General features: G+C 35.4%; 1 protein-coding gene across 3 annotated transcripts; it reads right to left on the bottom strand.

Moving 5' to 3' along the window:
• Positions 1-4,523: 4,523 nt before the first annotated feature.
• LOC130420311 (uncharacterized) lies at positions 4,524-10,622 on the bottom strand. Of its 3 annotated transcripts, none has more exons than XM_056747499.1 (10): positions 9,863-10,622; positions 9,588-9,781; positions 8,611-8,736; positions 7,183-7,546; positions 6,286-6,606; positions 5,861-6,163; positions 5,631-5,711; positions 5,506-5,535; positions 5,290-5,370; positions 4,524-5,183 (listed from the first exon to the last, which is right to left on the bottom strand). In XM_056747499.1, exons 4-10 carry the CDS (start codon positions 7,241-7,243, stop codon positions 5,119-5,121), a joined length of 942 nt encoding a protein of 313 aa, XP_056603477.1. In that variant the 5' UTR covers positions 7,244-7,546; positions 8,611-8,736; positions 9,588-9,781; positions 9,863-10,622; the 3' UTR covers positions 4,524-5,118. The 3 variants fall into 3 exon arrangements, with proteins under 3 accessions (XP_056603477.1, XP_056603478.1, XP_056603479.1); XM_056747500.1 differs by having other exon boundaries at positions 10,313-10,622; XM_056747501.1 differs by lacking the exons at positions 9,588-9,781; positions 9,863-10,622 and adding an exon at positions 9,219-9,574.
• Between the last annotated feature and the right edge of the window lie 9,298 nt (positions 10,623-19,920).

Genomic DNA, 19,920 nt, shown 5'->3' with positions numbered 1-19,920 from the left:
TATCAGACTGATGTCAAACATTTGACGTCTACTTGACCTCAACACACTGATGTCCTTTTGACTATTAAAACAGTAACACAGAATGTATCCGCTGAAGACAATACGGTGTATAAAGCTAGATCTAAAAATTAAAGGTTACCCAGAGAGCAGAAAAAAACATTGAATTAATGTTAAAAGTTGTTCTGTCAATGTTAATGACATTTTTGATATTTAATAAAATAATTGTGATCAGTGTTTGCTTGAGTTGGGATCTTGAGTCTTTTTCTGTGATCAAGTCATTTCTCTTTCAATACTTGCAATAGTATTTGGGATAAGAACACTTTTGGACATCAACATTAAACTCACGCTCTAGTATCACACAGTATTTTCACATTATTAACACAACACACTCAAAATGAATGATGTAATTTCAAAGTGATTTTATCAAATATACATTGAGGCTCATGGATTGCCAAAAAATCTTAAAATGAAAAAGTAAAACTATTTGTAAATAAGTTTTGTTCAACATCAATTTGAAGACTTTTTAACTTCAAGGTGCTCACTTATGGTGTCAGATTTATATCACCAGTGGTCTTATTTATAAAATGTGTGTACGCAAAAATACACGTCAACATTTATATTTATAATAACGGTCTCTGATGTGGAAAAGTGCTACAGGCGTCACGTCAGGGTCTGAGCAGACGAACACACTTTTGCTTGTCAAAGTGCTGCTGGTTTTTGGAAGTATACGTCATTCTTGCCACTCGTAAAGGATTTGGAAGTTGACAGGTGCTATCTCATATATCAATGACATAAATTACACATTATTGAAAGGAGGAGATCTGAAACTGTTCAGGCTGTGCCCAATATCACGATCATTTGAGATTTATAGATTTCACTCACTCTGTTTGCAGATGAATGAAGGGCTGTTGAGCATGTTGATCATCTATCAGAGCATCAGGACCTACAGCACCACACGCTCACTTCTGACCAGTTATGTCACGTATACTAGACAGACAGTTAATGGAGGACATGAGGACGTTTGTTCCATCTGAACACTTCCATGAGTCTCTGAACAGACCAATCCATGCTCTTGAAAATCCTCACATCATGGTCAGCAGCAGGTCATTCTCAGTTTGAGTGTGAACGGTGGTCAGATCTGTGTAGTGTCTGCAGTGACTCTGAGCATCAAGACAAGACATCTAAACATCAGTAATAGACACAAACCTGTCTGCAGTGACTCTGAGCATCAAGACAAGACATCCAAACATCAGTAATAGACACAAACCTGTCTGCAGTGACTCTGAGCATCAAGACAAGACATCAAAACATCAGTAATAGACACAAACTTGTCTGCAGTGACTCTGAGCATCAAGACAAGACATCCAAACATCAGTAATAGACACAAACTGTCTGCTCCGGTTTACATATGTAGAATGACATGAAACATGAGAAAAAATCAATTGAATTGTTTTTCACACTTTTAAACAAGAAAATGTGATTTTGTTGAATAATTTGTGGATCTATGATTCCCAGTGCTGGTGTGTATTCCAGAAAGCAGGTTAACTTACCGTCAGCTAAACTCTGAACTCTTGGTTGATAAACCCAAACTTGTTTACTCGGGTCTGTCTGTTAAAAACACCTGAGAAGAGTTTGTTTAATCTCCCTAAAGATACTCAGAGTTAACACGCTCACAGAAACAACATGAAGACACTGTCAATGGATCACAGATCTCACCAGTCACCATGGAAACGGCCGACAAGCTTAAAGTTTTTGACTGTAAAAGAACTTTATAAATCTGAGTTTTCTTCACAGAAGACTTAAATCTGCTTCAATGTATAAAGTGTGGGATAAAAATCATCAAATTAAATTATTTATAGGTTATATGTTTATAAAACTATAAACGCTATGAATTAATTATTTAATTAAATACATAAATATTATAAATATATGCACTATTTTTATACTATAATATTTATAGCATAAATTCATTATGGCTATATTTGTTACATAAACTGTAGATTTGTTGAGATGTTTATCTGTTATTTTAACCTGTCTGTCTGTATTTGATCACATTGGTCATTTTGAAGGCAGTATTAAACCTTTATTTTGTTCCTTTATTTTGTTAAAGAGTTTCTCTATTGAGTGAAGTTAATAAAAGAATAACTGATCAAGGAAAAGATGCTTCCTTCTCGTACCGTACACCAGGGCTGGTCAACAGGCCCGCCAATCATCTTTACCAAACCCACCTTAACATTTCTAATAACTGCATAGACTTTAAGAATGTTGTGCTTTCAGAAATGCACGTCCTGAGACGCCACGACTTTAAATCCAAAACACTGCTATAATCAATACGAAAGTAATTTCGGTGGCTCGATTTCCATCTTATAAAGCGATTTGATCGAAGAAACTTTGAAAATTAACTGCAGGAAGAGAACTACACCACGTGAACTGTTGTCTCAGATAAGGAAAAAACAATGTTGTTGTTATTACTGCATTCATTATGTATGATTTAAAAAGCTTTGTTAATGAAAACAGATGTTCATCTTCCTCCAGAACTTACACTTCAAAAGATCTGCACTTATAAATGTGTGGGGCACATGAATGTGATTGTCATTCACCTGAGGATTTGATAATAGTGTTAAAGTTTCTTGCACAGATCGATTGATTCGTTTTATTAGACGCCAGTTTAACATCAAGGGGCGGAGATAACTTTTCTGCTGAATTTATGAGCATTTTTTACTTTCATTAACTTTCATTAATTCAATATCTTCATAAATATCTTCTAGAGAAAAACAATACCACACATATCTTGGAAGTATCGGGGGACTGGGGTGAGTAAATAAACAGCAATTTCATTCAGTGTATTAGTCAATATAAAATACAATTATAAAGACACTATCTCTTTGATTAAATATCATGAATAGTTATATACTGGATGCAATATTTGTGTGCATACTTTAATATATGATCTGTAAGTAAAAGCAACAAAAACAGTATAAAAGGAACAAATGCAATAAATAACAGAAATACAAAATAAAAGAAATTATGATATGGGAACTGGCCCGCATCCTATTTATTCTTTTGGAATCTGGTCCTCAAAGAAAAGAAGTTGAAGACCCCTGATGTACACAGTCAGAAGTACACAGTCAGTGCTCAAAGACTAATAAACACATACAGCCAGACTGTGTATAGTTATGAAACTCTGACTGACCTCAGTCAAAATGATAAGTCTCCAAACATTCATCAGACCAACGATTGCCCATTATGAAATGTCGGTTTTCTGTTCTGTTAATCTGTTATTGTTACTATTTTCCAGTAATAATTTGGTGCAAAGTTCATGATTGCAAATTCTATTACAAGAATAAATGAATAAATAAATATATTTATTTGGTTTAAATTATGTCCCGTGTTTTAACATCTACGGAAAGTAAATGGAAAGTAAAGTAAATGTAAATTCAAGTGAATTCTTCTAAAAGTATTGATATCAATATCAGCAATTCTGGTCCTGCATTTACTTTATTTGTACAGCATCTCAAACCACTGTTTATAATCACACAGACATGTAGAATCAGTGTATGAATCTCAACAATGGTGACAATCAACAAAAGAAAACTTCATAATGCAATGCATGCTGGGTAACATCATGGTAGAAAACTCATCCATGAATACCAGCCTGTGTTGTAGTTGATCTGTTAATCTGAATTAGTCTGTTGATTTTCACCACTGTTGAGATTCAGACACATATTCTTGATGTCTGTGTGTGTCTGATCACTGTAGATTACAGTTTTATTTGCTTCAAGGTTTCACACGTCTCCTCAAACTGTGGTTCTCATACAACTAGTGATACGTGATGTGAAACAACAGAAAATGCAAAACTACAATACAATTTCAGATGTTTAATATGCCTCCATGATTTATAAATATTGTATACATCTCATCCTATGTGCAATTATAAATAGTTGTATGTATTATTGTTGTTTATTTATCATTGGTGGATCTGATGGGCAGCTCAAACACTGAGCGGGAGCAGACAGACACTTCTGAGTCTCTGACTTTTTCTCTTCCGATGAGCTGCGTGTAAATGAAGTTTCTTATGTATTTCTGCACTTGAAGCGTTGTTTAAAGCTGTTGTTATTGCTGTAAGGTGCTCATTCAACATGTGTCTGCATCTACTCGAGGTTAAATCAATGAAGCGTGCGTTGAGATGTACTTTGGAAACACAACATTGACAAAAGCCGCTGCAGTAAAGTGTAATTCTGTTGTTTATATACATCTGTTCTCTTAAAGTATTTGTGTATTTATTTATCTTCTGTGTTAAATATTCTTTCCACATTATTTGTCTTTAATATAAGTTTTTAGGCTTTCTGGAAGTCCCCACAAAGTTAATAAATCCCCCAAAAGAGTTTACAGAGCCGTGTTTACTGTGCACTGTTTACTATGAATTGGGACACAGCTATTGAGTCCTGACAATGAGTGAATGAGGAACAGTTTGTGTGTCATAATAGTATGTTGAAGTGTGCGGTGAGGTCTGGTGCTGGGGGCGTGGCTAACAGAGCATCTGAGTCTGTGACAGAGATCATTATCAGACATTTTATTCAGCTATTATGCAAAATCAAAACATGTTTAAGCCAGAATTAACAGATATAAATCAACACACAATTTAACTACGCTACACAAATGCAATAACACACATGCAGTTACACAAACCGTCAGACTCTGTTGACATATTTAAAGTAATAGTTCACGAAAAAAATGAACATTCTGTCATCATTTACTCGCCCTCAAGATGTTTCAAATCTGTGTAAAATACTTTGTTCTGCTGAACACAAAGACAGAATTTTGAAGAATGTGTGTAACCAAACAAAAGATTACTATAGTCAATGGTGACCCAGAACTGTTTACTTCCCCACATTCTTCAAAATATCTTCTTTTGTGTACAAAGGAAAAAATACAGGTTACTGAAGGTGAGTAAATGATGAAAGATGTTTCATCTGTGGATGAACTATCACATTAATAGAGAAAAGAAGATATTACAGACAGTCGTGGTTTAATGGTTAGAGAGTCGAACTTCTGACCAGAAGGTTGCAGGTTCAATTCTTAGGGCCGGTGGCTTACGACTGAGGTGCCCTTGAGATTTTATTCCAAAACTGCTGACATCACTGTGTCTTCTGGATGAGTGTTCTGAGTCCTTCTTCTGTTTTCTGAGAAGATAAAAGTCAATAAAAGTGATGAAGTTCTGCTGTTTGTTTTCTGGATTGTTTCAGGTGACTGTGAATGATGATGATGATGATGATGATGAAAACTCACGCGCTCTTCCTGCACAGATGATCTGAAGAAGAATGACAGTAGGAGCAGCAAACACTGACACCTCAACAATCACTAGAATCACTAGAAGACACAAGAACACCATTAAATCCATCAAACTCTCAAACACATGAGAAACAAACACAAGATGAGTTCAGTGAGAGTTTCACTCATGTACTTATGTAACAGGACACATGGATCACAATCAACACTTCATACCTCTTATTATTATTGATGTTGTAGTTGATGCTGTAAAAAACATAGTTTAGTTTAGATGAGTCATAATGTGCACACACACACACAAAACACACACACACACACACACACAAACGCCGATAATGTACCTTGTTGTTGTGTAGTTTCTGGTGTGTTAAGAGTTGAGAATCTCTCAGGGTTTGTGGTGGTCACTAGAATCTTGTTTGAATCTGTAGAAGATGATGAATGTTCAGAGACATCATACTGTAGAACATCACAATCATATTTCATGTTTATGTCATTTCTTCATCATCAGTACAGAGTTTAATGACTGAAGTCACTTTGAGTTCAGGACACTCCTGTCAGAGTGATGTCTTACCTGTAAATCTGACAGTATATGTGACTGAGGTCTTGATGTCATTCTTGTGTTTGAGCACACATCTCAACTCTGTGTTGTCGTCTTCATTCACGAGTGTTGTAGTCAGAGAGATGAGACAGAGTTTATCTGATCTAATCTGATATCTGGAGTCTGTCTGTAGATCAACATCAGTCTGATTCATCCACAACAGCTGGTATCCATAATAACTGAACTCATAATCACAGTCATATGTAAACAGCTGACAGGAGAAAGTGAGAGATGTGTTTGCTCTTATCTCAGTCTGTGATGATGATGATGAAGACACTGAAACACAAATCACACAACACACTCTCAGTACTCATGAGTTTCAGTGAAAACACAAGAGATAAAGAGAACTGTGATCTGAAGTTAAACATGTGTTCATATAAATGAAGAGAAACACTGACCATGAAGAACATGTAGATTAACACGTGAATCAGGTTCATGATGATGTCCATTCACATATTGTCTGCATGTGTAAACTCCACCATCATGTTGTGTTGTTTTATAGATGTTGAGAGAGCAGTCAGATGTCAGACTCAGTCTCTCAGATCTCTCTGTGTTATTCTTATTTATTCCTCCAGTAAACACTTCTACTTCAGATGATCTTGTATAATTACTGTAGATCCATGTAGTTGAGGAGCATTGATGAAGAGCATCATTACAGGACAGAGACACACTTTCACCAGAACTGATGAACACATGAGTCACTTCTGCTTCACTCACACCTGAAACAGCAGATGACATCATTCATATTAATACATCACAATATATTCAAACAGTTTAATATTTATCTCTTATTATAAAACAGTCAGTTCTGGTCCTTGATTCTGATTGGCTGAGCGGAGATCTAAGCCGTTATAAAATACCTCAATTTATAACAGCTGACTGCACAACATAACCTTTATATCATTTTATTTACTTTATTTTATGAATCCTTGCTAAGCATATGGAAGAACCCCGTGAAGCAGTGGCTTACAGTGTATTTTACTCAACTTTGTGTCGTGCCACAACGCCCTTAGCTGTTATAAAATACACTGTAACCCACTGCTTCTTGTGGCTTATTGCTTTAATGACAGATAGATTTTGATTATTTTTACATCATATAAATCAGAAGATTTGACAGTAAATCATGTGATCTAGTTCCTCTATCATCGCTCTTGACATCAGACTTTTGAATGTGAGAATAAGACACATGAACTCTATGATATATGTGACATGAGATGAAACTGAACATGTTTGTCAGAATGTCAGTGAGAGTAATGAAATGAAATCTGATGAAATAAATGTGTTGTATAGTTTACCTGTGAATAGTGAAGAGAGAAGGATCAGTCCCAGCAGACATATATCACTCTTCTCAGTCATGTTGTGTTTCTCTTACTGAGTCTCTTCTCATCATCTACTTATAGTTCTTCATGAGAACATTTGTAACTCTTCCTGTGTTTCTCATTTCCTCTTTTCTCATCGACTGAGTCATGACACAATAACGGCCTACAATTCTGTACTTTAGTAATATTTGTAAAATACTTCTGTTGTCTTAAAATAATTGGACACAGGGATCAGTTATGACTTTTGTTGTCAGAGACTTTAACAGGGTTAACTTGAAAAAGGTTTTCTCCAACTTCATTCAACCAAGCAGAGATGATCACTTCTCCATTCTTCTTCTGTCTGCATGCAAACAAATGCAGAACATGAGTGAGGTCATCTCCACACTTCTTCAAAACCACAGATCCACAGATTACCCATGATGCAGCAGACACAGACATTAATGAACACACTAACTCTGTCACAGATTATATCAATATGTCCACTGATAATATCATCAGAAAAAATCCTTGGATGTTGAATGCATGAAGAACGGTTTACACTTAATCACAGACCACATGGGGAAACATAATTATGAAAACCCTGTGACATGGGTCATTCTTGAGCCAGGGGCGATTCTAGGATTTTTTCAACTGGGGGGCACATGAGGGGCCACAATTAATATAGAGGGGCCATTCTTATGTTGTGTATTTATGTAGAACTGTAGATATCCAAATCATTTCAAGTTCAGTAAGCTTTAAAATCAGCAATAAACAGTGATACCCTATTATCTTTTGATAGCAGTTATTCACTGCTCTAAATCAAAACAATAAAATACAATTTATATTAACTTATCACTTTACAAAAGTGAAAGAAAAACTGTAATAAATAAAATAATCCAATGTCTGGGAAGAAGCATTAGGAAATGGGAATCAATTATCAGAGGCACTTTCTATGGGGGTAAAATTGTTGCATATTACCAAATAAATAAATTAAGATTCACAAACAAATGTAAAGAGATTCACAAAAGTATATCAAATTCACAAATAAATAGATTAAGCGATTTACAAATGCACAGAAAGCAATTCACAAATAAATGCCAGGCAGAGTTGTGTTTGTAAAATAATAAAACATTTGTAAAAAAAAATGTTATTTGCAAATCTCATTTTATTTATTTGTGAGTTTATATTTTTTTGGGAAACTCTTTACATTTATTTGTGGATCTTAATCTATTTATTTGTGAATTTGATATACTTTTGTGAATCTCTTTACATTTGTTTTTGAATCTTAATCTATTTATTTGGTAATATGCAACAATTCTACCCCCAAACTTTCTGTTTCAAAGGCACATGAGACACACAGTTAGCAACAGTTCCTTAATGCAATTATGTATTGGCTATTTTACATGTAAAATAAAAAAGACATACCATCAGGTCCAGTAAGAGCAGTATCAGAAGTAAGTGGAAGCTCAGATTACACTTCTGAAGGTGGGTGACAAGTATCCATCTCTTTCACATCACTTTCACTCTCATCTGTTTCATCCCTAGAGACAGCTATAACACAAAGGCATATTAGTAAAATACAAGGATTTTAACTACATAACTGTATGCATTCATACAATAATAATCAGGAGTGCATTTTTTTCTGTATGATACTGAAATTACCAATATACTAAAGTACCAATATATCAATATAGGGACTTCTGTTATATAAATAAATGCGTAGCCCTGAATACAGCCTACCAAAGTCATGTCACTGTTAGTGATGGGAAGTTCGGATCATTTTATTGACTCGGACCTTTGAGTCCCGTTCATCAAAATGAACGAATCTTTTTTCGAGTCATATCGTTCCTTTCGTTCATTTAAGCAAAGTATAATTAAAATGTTACATGTCACTTTGCTTAACAAATCTACTACTTATTCAAACGTTATTTAATATCACATAACAACAAATACAAAACTATAATGCTACAATAAACAGAAAAGATGAATTACTTGTATACATGGGTATTTAGTCTATGAGTAGCTCACCTCACCTCTTATCTTGATTAATTTGTCATTTCACTGTCTTTTTCTATCAATAGACAAACACTAGGACTAGGCTATTCACCCGTTTGTTAGGAAGGTTGTAAATTAGCTAATTTCTCTGTCCAAAGATGTCACGTCACATTACAAAAGACCGAACGACTCGAACCCGAAGACTCGGGAGGTGAACAAATCAATTCTCTTTCCGGCTCTGATTGCATTTGTTAAACGTCGGAGCGTGTTGCGCAATGCGCATGCGCGACTGAACGAATCACTTTCCAAGACGACCCGTTCTTCCCGAGTCACATTTAAGATTCGTTCGAATCGTTCACGAACGACCCATCACTAGTCACTGTCCACTTTCTAGCTTGTCTACTAACCTGGGTGTACAGGGCTGTTCTGATTTATGCTCAAATCTTCCTGAACCAAGAGGTCTCCTGTTGAGCAGGCAGGCTCTGAACTCACTGTGTGTAACGTTAAACCATCACGCGGACTCTCCCTCACTGGCTGGCATGGCTTTTTCTTTGCAGAAAAATACTGAATATCTCCCTGCCTTTTCGTCCTGTTACACTGCCTGAGATAACAGAGGTAAAAAGGAGGAAATTACTATTTGTTTAAATGCTATGGTTTTATTGGCGGATGACAAAAACTTTACCTTTTATCACAACCAGCCCAGCTGGAAAATTATAAACTAAAAACAGGTAAAATGTTTAAACCCCCAAAAAACAAGTCATTATCAAGGCATGCGGTTCGAGACTTTAGAATATTCGTTCTCAAGACTCGAAGTCAATGTCATGTAACTTAATTTTCTTTATTTAGAGTGTAGTAACGTAACTCAAGACCTCCACCTCTGAAAGTTAACGTAACGTTAGCTTTTAAAGTGTTGAGCGTTAGCCTAGATAAACATCATACGATTTGTTCCGGCACCTCGCTTGCAATATCACTTGCTTATCGGCTGGGAAAAAAATCATAACGCAGGAAAACCCTGTTACATTCAGCCTCAGGAGCATAGTAACGTTAAATGTAATTATTAGCATTATGTTGGTCTGCTCTCAGAGAATACATCGAGCCTGGTCGTCCTAACACTGAAAGACGGTAACGTTACCAAACTCTAGCACTGCAACAACTCGCTAATCGAAAGAAAATAAACTGTATAAAATAGATCAACTTATTTTCCGTTGGAAAACAGTTTGCTATTCTTGGTCCTCGTTGAGAAGCATCGCGACGCGGAATCATAAATTATTCTACTACAAGCTGAAAGATTATGATTTGAATTTTTGAGTGACAGACAAGTAGAAGGGTGGGGGCACACTGGGGGGCCAATCAGTTTTCAAGAGGGGCCAGTGCCCCCATGGCCCCTCCCCTGTCTACGCCACTGTCTTGAGCTGAACACATTCAATGCACGGTTTGAGGATAGAAACAGCACCTAGGGCAGGTGTGACCAACTCTGTTCCTGGAGAACTTCCGTCCTTCTGAATCTGTGAGGCTTTTTCAACAAACTGCATGGTTTAATAGAAGCTTTTGACACAGTGCTCTACTTCGCTATCTGGTGGTCAATAAAAATCCCTACAGCGACTGTCTCACTCAGATGTGTTGTTATTATAAGCTTTATTTGTGTATTTAATATATAATTTAATAATATATAGCATTAGAAATATTGCAGCTTGTGTGTTTGCAGGGAATTTGCACAATACAATTATAATGAAGACTATTTTTTTTTAATTTTTACTTGCTGTAAACATTTGTCGTTTCACTTTCTAAGTATTATATTTAATAAACCAATAAATTATGCCTGTGTTTTATTCATTGCACCCTTTTTGTGTGTTCCTCACTCACTGGTTCTCTGTTGTTTGAGTGTTATTGCTCAGAGCGTTTAGATGTTTGGAGTGACGAAGCATTGAAGATGTATAATTAGAATAAGACAAAGTTTGTTTGCATATCTCACGTGACACTTTATTAGGAGTGTTGAGACTGTTCCCACACTTGAGAACGGGGTCTCTTGTGCATTCTCATTTTAAAGATCAAACACGCTTCTAACCACACGTGTAAGCGGCAGAGAACCGAGGACGCCGTTTATTAGCAGGAAACCAGTTTGTGATGAGGAAACACTTTTATACTTTTTGGGAACAGTGTTACACTTACTTACACATACTGCAATTTATTTTTTGACAACATGTCATTGTTTTCAGTAGTGGCCTAAATATAGCAATACATTACGTAAAATTGACATTACAAATGGTTGTAACATTTTTGATTTAAAAACAAATATAAACATTGTTAATGAATAAGAATATAAGTTATTTGTGATGAAACATTATCTGTTATTTGATTATTTATTTATTGAGTACATGTTTGTCATTTTCCAGTTTTCCCTCTAATTTTCTGGTTTATTTTGTGACTGGACGGCAGTTTGTCTACACAAACATCTTTGTGTTTATAATGTGTTAGATGTATGATGACAGACAGTTGCTAGTCTTCCTTTGAATTTCCACTTTTAGAATTTAATCTTCTTTGTACTGCAAGTTTGCAGTAAACAGCGGCCTCTGCTGTTCAAAACATATATTGCGATTCATATACAACCAGCTTGTCTCCTCACATTTAATAATCGATTTTCAACCGGCTCGCAGTGAATCGATCTATCTCTGCTCCAAAGTACAAAGTATAATTTCCGAAATTTCGATTTTAATCATTTAATTTGAACAAAATAAGTACGTACTGCAGTTACTGGAGACTACAACAGTAATCAATTTGTTAATTATCAGTTGTTTTGAATGTTTAATGAAAATATTGTATGCATTTACCTCAAAGTATGTTGTAATATCAAGAGGATTAATAAGAATTATGATTTTTGCAATAATGTTGCAGCCCTATGGGTATTTAAATATAGCAAGCTATTCATTCATGAAACTACTGAAATTAAATGCATATGTTTTCCCTACATTTATATTAAAAAACGTCTTCAGATACCAGTCGGGTTCCGGATTTAAAGTTTTTACATGTGGTTTCACAGATGAAACATGTGATGATCATGTGTCATGATCTACATGAAATAAACAATAGATAATGCAAGAAACAACAGAATATAAATACTTTAACAAGACTCTTTGAGAATTTTCAGTGTGATATAAGAAATGCGCCACAGCGACCGAGAAAAAATATAAATGTTGTCGATTTCCCATCTACTGGCTCATTAGGCAAAGTGTTTGCTCATCAGTTTTAGAACACAAGTTTGTAATTTAACAATGTTTACTATGTATTGTGTTCATGGCTCTTAAAAATTATTACAAAAATGTTACTGATCTTGCAGGACAATACTGTAAAGGTCTGCTCATAGCATGCTTTTGTCTTTGACAGACGCAGCTTGGACAGGTACTTTCATTTTATGTTTTGTATGATATCTTATTAAACATATCTCGCTAGTTAAACACAAACAGTTTATTTTATTTGATTTATGAATTTCAGTCTCTTTCCCTCTTCACTCTGAAAGTGAGGATTCAAGTTGAGGTGTTGCTTGTTTCTTCTTTTTTGTTGTTCATAATGTTTGTATTCAGTTATTTCAATTCCAAATGTATGCCGTATATCAGCTGTATTAGTTCTTTCTGTTATCAAATGATCATCCTTATTTTCATAGTTTTCTAATATTCATATTTACCTAATTTGATTATCTTATTAACCTACCTGAATAAATACAGTTTATTTATAAAGGAGATGTTCGATCATATTGTATTATACATTCACTCATTGTTAGCCTATTGTGTTCAAAATATTGATCAATTGCTTAATCAAATTAATAAAACATTTATGTTTCTTTACCAATGACTTCTCAATGTTCTTATCGGTCCCAAAAGAATTGTTATATCTTGAATATTTACGGCACTTCACAGTGAAACCATAAAAGACTTAGACATAGCACCACAGTGACAAACACGCAGTCTACATTCAAGGCACATCCAAAAGGATGCTTCAGAGGTTTGGGTGAATGAAAGGTCCAAAACGCACCACATAAGATGTGAAAATAAGGTTATTAAACGTTTAAAAAAAACACATAATGTGGCTCAATGCAGCAACAAACTGAGAACATAAAACTTTTCTGTTATCATGTTTATGTTTGATATCAGTGATTAACAAACTGTAATAAATTTAGTTTTAGTTTATGTAATTTGGGTTTCCGTGGTTGTTGTTTTGGTACGTTAAGTGATCCTTGTAATGAATTTTGGGAAACGCTTAGTGCCAGATTTTTTACTTTATCTGTTAATATGCTACATATTGTATTTTAATGTCATCCACCAGTGTTTTAGGGCACTTTTTTAAAAGTATTGATTTAGACACCTATAGGCACCGGCACCATTTGAAAAGTATCGATTTGGCACCGGTATCGAAAAAGAAAAACGATACCCAACACTAAGCATAACAAACACAATTTCACAAAATGAGCTGTAAAGAGAGGCTGCAATCATATGAACCGCTGTCTTTATGTGAAGATGATGTTAAATTCCACGACACACCTGAATCCGCCATGATAATTACACAATGAATGAACAAACGCTTCCATCCATCCATTGTAACAAGAAAAGTGACATCTAGTGGATAGAAGTACCATTAACATTTAGGTGAATTAATGTTCACTGCTTGCGGAAATATGAAATAAATAAAATAGATATCGAATCCACCGCATTTAAGAAAACAATTAATAAATATTTAAAAAAAATGCCTAGGCCTACTTGTAATGTTCATATAACCAAAGAGCTTGACAAAAACATACATTACTTTTTTATTTGAATTGAATTTGAATTGAATGTCAGTGTTACCTAAATATTTTTTAAACATATGTTGGATAGCTGTGATATAAAGACGGATTATCTTGAAACCTTACACACTGCATTATAATATGTTTATTAAATCTTTGGTCCAATTATTACATGTGACCACAACTAAAGGATTAAATTCACTTCACAATAAAATAGTTGTATACTTAAAAAGGAAAAGTACACTTGTAAGACACAGTCAGGTATTTATAAGTTCCATAACAAGGATCCCTGAAAGCTGCATTCTCCGCAACAATGGAACAACTCGTCTTTCCATCACATCTGTGTCAATAAATACAAAGAACATCAAAAACATATTAATTGATTACGTCACTTTCATATCTCATATCTCTTCAGAGACATTTACTGCTCTTACCTAACGGCCACCACACTTAGAGACGTACTCTGAGTGCAGCAAACATTTGAGAGCTGGTAAGAAGGTCTTCCAGTAGAGCAGGTCTGTCTGTCTGTACGCCCATAATTGGCTGAAAGGACTTTTATAGTTCCCTGGTCTGTTGATAAAATGAAACATTACCCACAAGTGTGTTTTATGATTTCTTAATGTGTTATTTGTTCTTAAAATCATTGTACAACATGCAAATGCATTGTTTAAATGAAACCCAGAGAACTCACAACAGTTGAGGAACGCAGTTTGTGATTCACAGGTAACTACAACCTTTGGTACACCTAAAGATGGAGACGAGAAGCAAATGAGAAGTTATGTTACAGTGTTACATTAACTGCTCCTCTAGTTTCTCTGTAAAACTTGAATTCATTCAATATTGTTCTCCGACTATTTTGTCACAAGCCATTTTATTTCTATGATCAGAGCCCTGCTCGACTTTCACCTCTTCCATGGACACACACAGGCAGGATTGACGGTCATCAAAGGCAGTGGAGGAAACATCTATGTTGCCTTGAAAAATCCATCAGATAAAGGTATTGCGGGAGACAGGAAGTGGAGCAGCTTTGGATTCAGAAGCACCCTGATGCCTTCTGACCTTGTAATGCAGCTTTCGAAGGAAGCATTTTACTGCTTTTGGACAGAGCCTATCTCTCAGCACAGAGCAATTAGCTCAAAGACCCTAACACTGTTTAGCAACCAGATGGTTTACCTTACTAACCAGCTATACATCCTAGCCTAGCAACGCCCTGTTAACAGCCAAAATAAACACCCTACAATTACCTAGCTACCAGCTTAGAGAGCCTCACAATGCCTAGCGACCACATGGAAAGCCCTAGTAACCATTTCAACACCCTAGAAATCAGCATATAGAGCCTAGAGTTAAGCAATGCCTAGCAACCACATGGAGCACCATGATAACCACTACAACACCCTAGCAACACCTATGCACAAGCCAGACTACTTTACTAACAAGCAGGCACACCTTGGCAGCATCTACTAATTGCATGATAGACTCTAACAAAACCTAGCAACTAAAGGGAACACCTCAACTACACATGCCTAATTCTTATTTCCATCCCAATAAACCCTGTTAACATCATGCTAACTTGTGCTAACTTAAATTGATAGCATTTCAGTATTGTTACTGGACGAAGGCTGATTTTGTCTGTATGTGTCTGTGCTTTTGAGGGGATTGTTTTTATGTTTGTAATACTGTGTGTCTGTAAATCTTTCAGAAATATATCATTGTCACAGGATTGATGACTGTGTGAAGTCTGGATGAGATCAGTGACTCCAGCTGTTAGATGATGCTTCTCTTCATCAAGAATACCCAACATCACGCAGTTACACAGGTGATTTTTGTGAGGTCTAGGGATCATTTAGGTGCAAAACTCACGTGTTTGTGGTGGTGGAGGTGCAACACACTTGTAAGACACAGTCAAGTATTTATAAGTTCCATAACAAGGATCCCTGAAAGCTGCATTCTCCGCAACAATGGAACAACTCGTCTTTCCATCACATCTGTGTCAATAAATACAAAGAACAGCAAAAACATAATAATTGATTACGTCACTTTCATATCTCATATCTCTTCAGAGACATTTACTGCTCTTACCTAACGGCCACCACACTTAGAGACGTACTCTGAGTGCAGCAAACATTTGAGAGCTGGTAAGAAGGTCTTCCAGTAGAGCAGGTCTGTCTGTCTGTACGCCCATAATTGGCTGAAAGGACTTTTATAGTTCCCTGGTCTGTTGAAAAAATGTAACATTATCCACAAGTGTGTTTTATGTTTTCTTAATGTGTTATATGCAGGGATGCACATAAGTATTGCGCAGGTACGCGACCAAAATTGAAAATGCGCTCTGTAAATAAGTTTAGTCCTCTCATTTGAGTAGTGACATGGTTGAAACCTTTTAATGCACAATCACTGTTTCAGACCAACTAAATGTGATACTGGATAAGATTTCCGTTTGAACTGAATGCTGCTAAAACTACTGATATCTGGTTTGTTCAGGGTGTACATGATGCAAAACAGAGTTTTAGGAGTAGTTTTAGTAGTTTTAGTAGTATTTCCATTTGGTTATATGGTCTTAAAATCATTGTACAACATGCAAATGCATTGTTTAAAGGAAACACAGAGAACTCACAACAGTTGAGGAAGGCAGTTTGGGATTCACAGGTAACTACACTCCTTGATGGTGCACCTAAAGATGGAGACAAGTAGCATATTAGGAGTAGTGATGTTACAGTGTTACATTAGCTGCACCTCTAATTTCTCTGTTAAAAAAAAAATCAAAGCAACAAGTTGGCACAAGCCAGACTACCAAACAGACAGGTGAACCCTGAACACAAAATCACAACCACGATCGGGTCGTAATGCAATAGGTTGCAAGTGAAGTCATGTCACTGAGCAAAGTGCCTTTGGATGGCAAGCAGAGATATTCTACATAATAATTTACTATTACAAACTCATAATGCATGTGTTTTGCATCATTTATGTTTGATCAGATCCATCAAATCATAAAACCACAAGGCAGTGGATTTGGGCAAATGGTTTTAGGCAAGCAGTGATTTTAGGCAAATGATGTGTTCATGTCATGTACCTCATATTACTTAGAAAATCTTTGAAGGAGGCTAAAAGTCCAATTTGTTGAGCAACAGCCAAGAAACCTTAAAGAATTACAGAGGAGTGGACTAAAATGTCTCCTGACACCTGGTGACCAACTGACCAAATGTTTTACATCTGTGCTTGCCAACAAGGGTTTCTCCACAAGTACGAAGTTACAGTATGTTTTGCTTGGGCATCAAATACTTATTTCACTGACTGAAATGCAAATCAATGTATAACCTCTTCATACATGTGACCCCTGATTCTTCTATCAGTTAAATTAAACCTGCCATAAAATTATTGACACTTCATTTCTTTGTAAGCAGCCAAACTTACAAAATCAGCAGCGAATTTCACTCAATGTATCTCTGTCTCTTAACTGTTTATTATTGTTGTATTCAGATGATGTTTTGTTAAGTAAAGGTTGGCTGTCACTCACCATTGTAGTGGATTAATCTCAGACCAATGCATTCAGATATTGAACAGAGAGCTATAAGAGAGAGTTTGAGTCTTTATCAAAACACACAGAATAAATGTTCATGACATTATAAAACAGACATAAAAGCAGAAACACAAACTCACCAATGACAAGAAGACTGAAATATAGAGTCTGAGACATTTCTGAGGAAGAAACATGTTGAAAATCTCAAATGATAAATTCAATTGTCGTTTTTACTACTATACCTCCCCTTGGCACACTGATGTCAGTTAAACTTTAAGAAAACGACGGTTACAGTCAAAACTGTTAAAGATAATTTTATTCGTTTTTTTATGTATATTTATGTTATGGTTTATGCTTTTGCTTTATATTTAATATTAGTAAAAAATGACATTGAAAAAGTTTTTTCAATTAAAAGTAACCTGATATTTATTACAGACAAATATGTTTTTCTAAGCTTTTTATCCCATGCAAGGTTCTAATCTTTGCCCAAAAATGTTAAATTGTTTAATTTAGCAGACGTATTATACACACAATAATTTCATTCAGGATACATTTGTTTAGTTGGGTCAACACAACACACATAATTAAATTAATTTACTTTCATGTGTACAACTTCATTTTATTTGTCAAAGAAAAATCAAATAACATTCAGCTTATTTAAATGCTCAAAGTTATTATGAAGGAACTACACATGCCACTAAACCTTAGCTATATCATACTCGAGAGCAGCAAACGTGTTGTTCAACTTCAAAAGCTTTCAATCGTTTTATAATATCTGTTAAAATCTTTTCTATTTTAATTTACATTAAATAATGATCTGTTAATCGTAAGGTTGTGTTTAATAAGTTTATTAGTAAATATTCACAAACACATTAACTTATGTTTCTGGCTATTAGAATATATGGTAACTTATGATTTGTTAAGCATTATATAATGTTTGTAAATTATTTATTAATGAAAGTTATCATAAAGTGTTCCCTTAAGTTATAATGAGTCTGTTATATAAACAGTTACAAACAGTTTCAATTTTTTTGTCCAAAGATTTTCCAGTGTGAGCTAATTCTAATTTAGACACCATTAAAATGATGTCATATCAAAATAATCATTTTAATAGGAATTAAGTAAATTGTTCTTACTTTTCAGCAGTTGTGAGTTGTGTGTTCCTCTCTTGAATCTGCTTCAGTATTTCTTGCGGTTTTTATGCCTTTGAGCACATCCCATCATTTGTACCTCCCATTAAAAAAAAATCATGTCTTCATATTTGATTTCCTTGTTACTTGTGTATTTTTCTACCCACTACTATTTCACTGTTACAACAAACAGAACTCAAATTTCAGGAAATGATGTGTGCATTCTCCTATTTAAAAAATTGACACGTGCAAGCCAATGTGTGTCAAGTAAATATTCTGTATAACCTTTGTTTAATAAACGTTAGGGCTGTCAATAGATCACTTTTTACCATTAATCTTCAAACTGAACATATCTTGATTATTTTGTCATCATTTACTATATGCACACTGCAAAAATTTAACAGTTGGATCAATTAAAAAAAGGCCTTCAATTGGTAACACTTTTAAATTACGTTGATCCAATTTAAATGTCCTATGAGAACAGTTACCATCATGGTGATCAATGTTTCCTTGAGTTGGGCTCTTGACCCTTGACTTTTATATACAAATGTGTTTTTCACTGTGTGTTTAAAGTACAATTGTAACTTTAAAATCTGTGTGTTTTTAAAGTAGAACTGTTATTGTAAGGCAAATGAGAATTTTATCGACTGATGTTGGTTATTTAAATGTCCATCATCCTGTTCAATGCACTGATCTCATCTAGATTGCATGCTGTGCTGCTGAAAGAACAAAATAGTGGAAGGGAATTTACTTGCATATTGACGTCTACAATGGTTTCTGAAAACTGGACACAGATTTAATATTAAATCTCAGAAGAGTTTAGATGCACACAGACATCAAGAATCAGTGTATGAATCTCAACAATGGTGACAAAACTCATTCTTGACTCCCAGCATGCATGCATGATCAGCCTGGCTATGGTTAGTAATATAACAATTTATATTATATTTAATCATCCATTTATAAAAAAAGGTTTAATGGTCATCATAAGGGTTTTTGAACCGCTCTTAGTCTGACCCGTCACCTAGGACCTGTTTGCCTTGGGAGACCCTAACAGGGGCATATAGCCCCTGACAACATAGCGGGTACTCAAACCCCTCCACCACGGTAAGGTGTCAGTTCAAGTTTTTGAGCCGCTGCTCCACCACATCAAGAGGGGTCAGCTGAGGTGGTTCGGGCATCTTTTCCGGATGCCCCCTGGACATCTTCCCGGGAAGGTGTTCCGGGCATGTCCCACCGGGAGGAGACCCCGGGGAAACCTAGGACATGCTGGAGGGACTATGTCTCCCGGCTGGCCTGGGAACGCCTCGTTGTCTCAA

The sequence above is a fragment of the Triplophysa dalaica genome, chromosome 5 (assembly GCF_015846415.1).
Source record: "Triplophysa dalaica isolate WHDGS20190420 chromosome 5, ASM1584641v1, whole genome shotgun sequence".
Classification (NCBI taxonomy): domain Eukaryota; kingdom Metazoa; phylum Chordata; class Actinopteri; order Cypriniformes; family Nemacheilidae; genus Triplophysa; species Triplophysa dalaica.
Note: the sequence above shows the minus strand (reverse complement) of the source record. Positions and strands in the feature narration are given on the sequence as shown.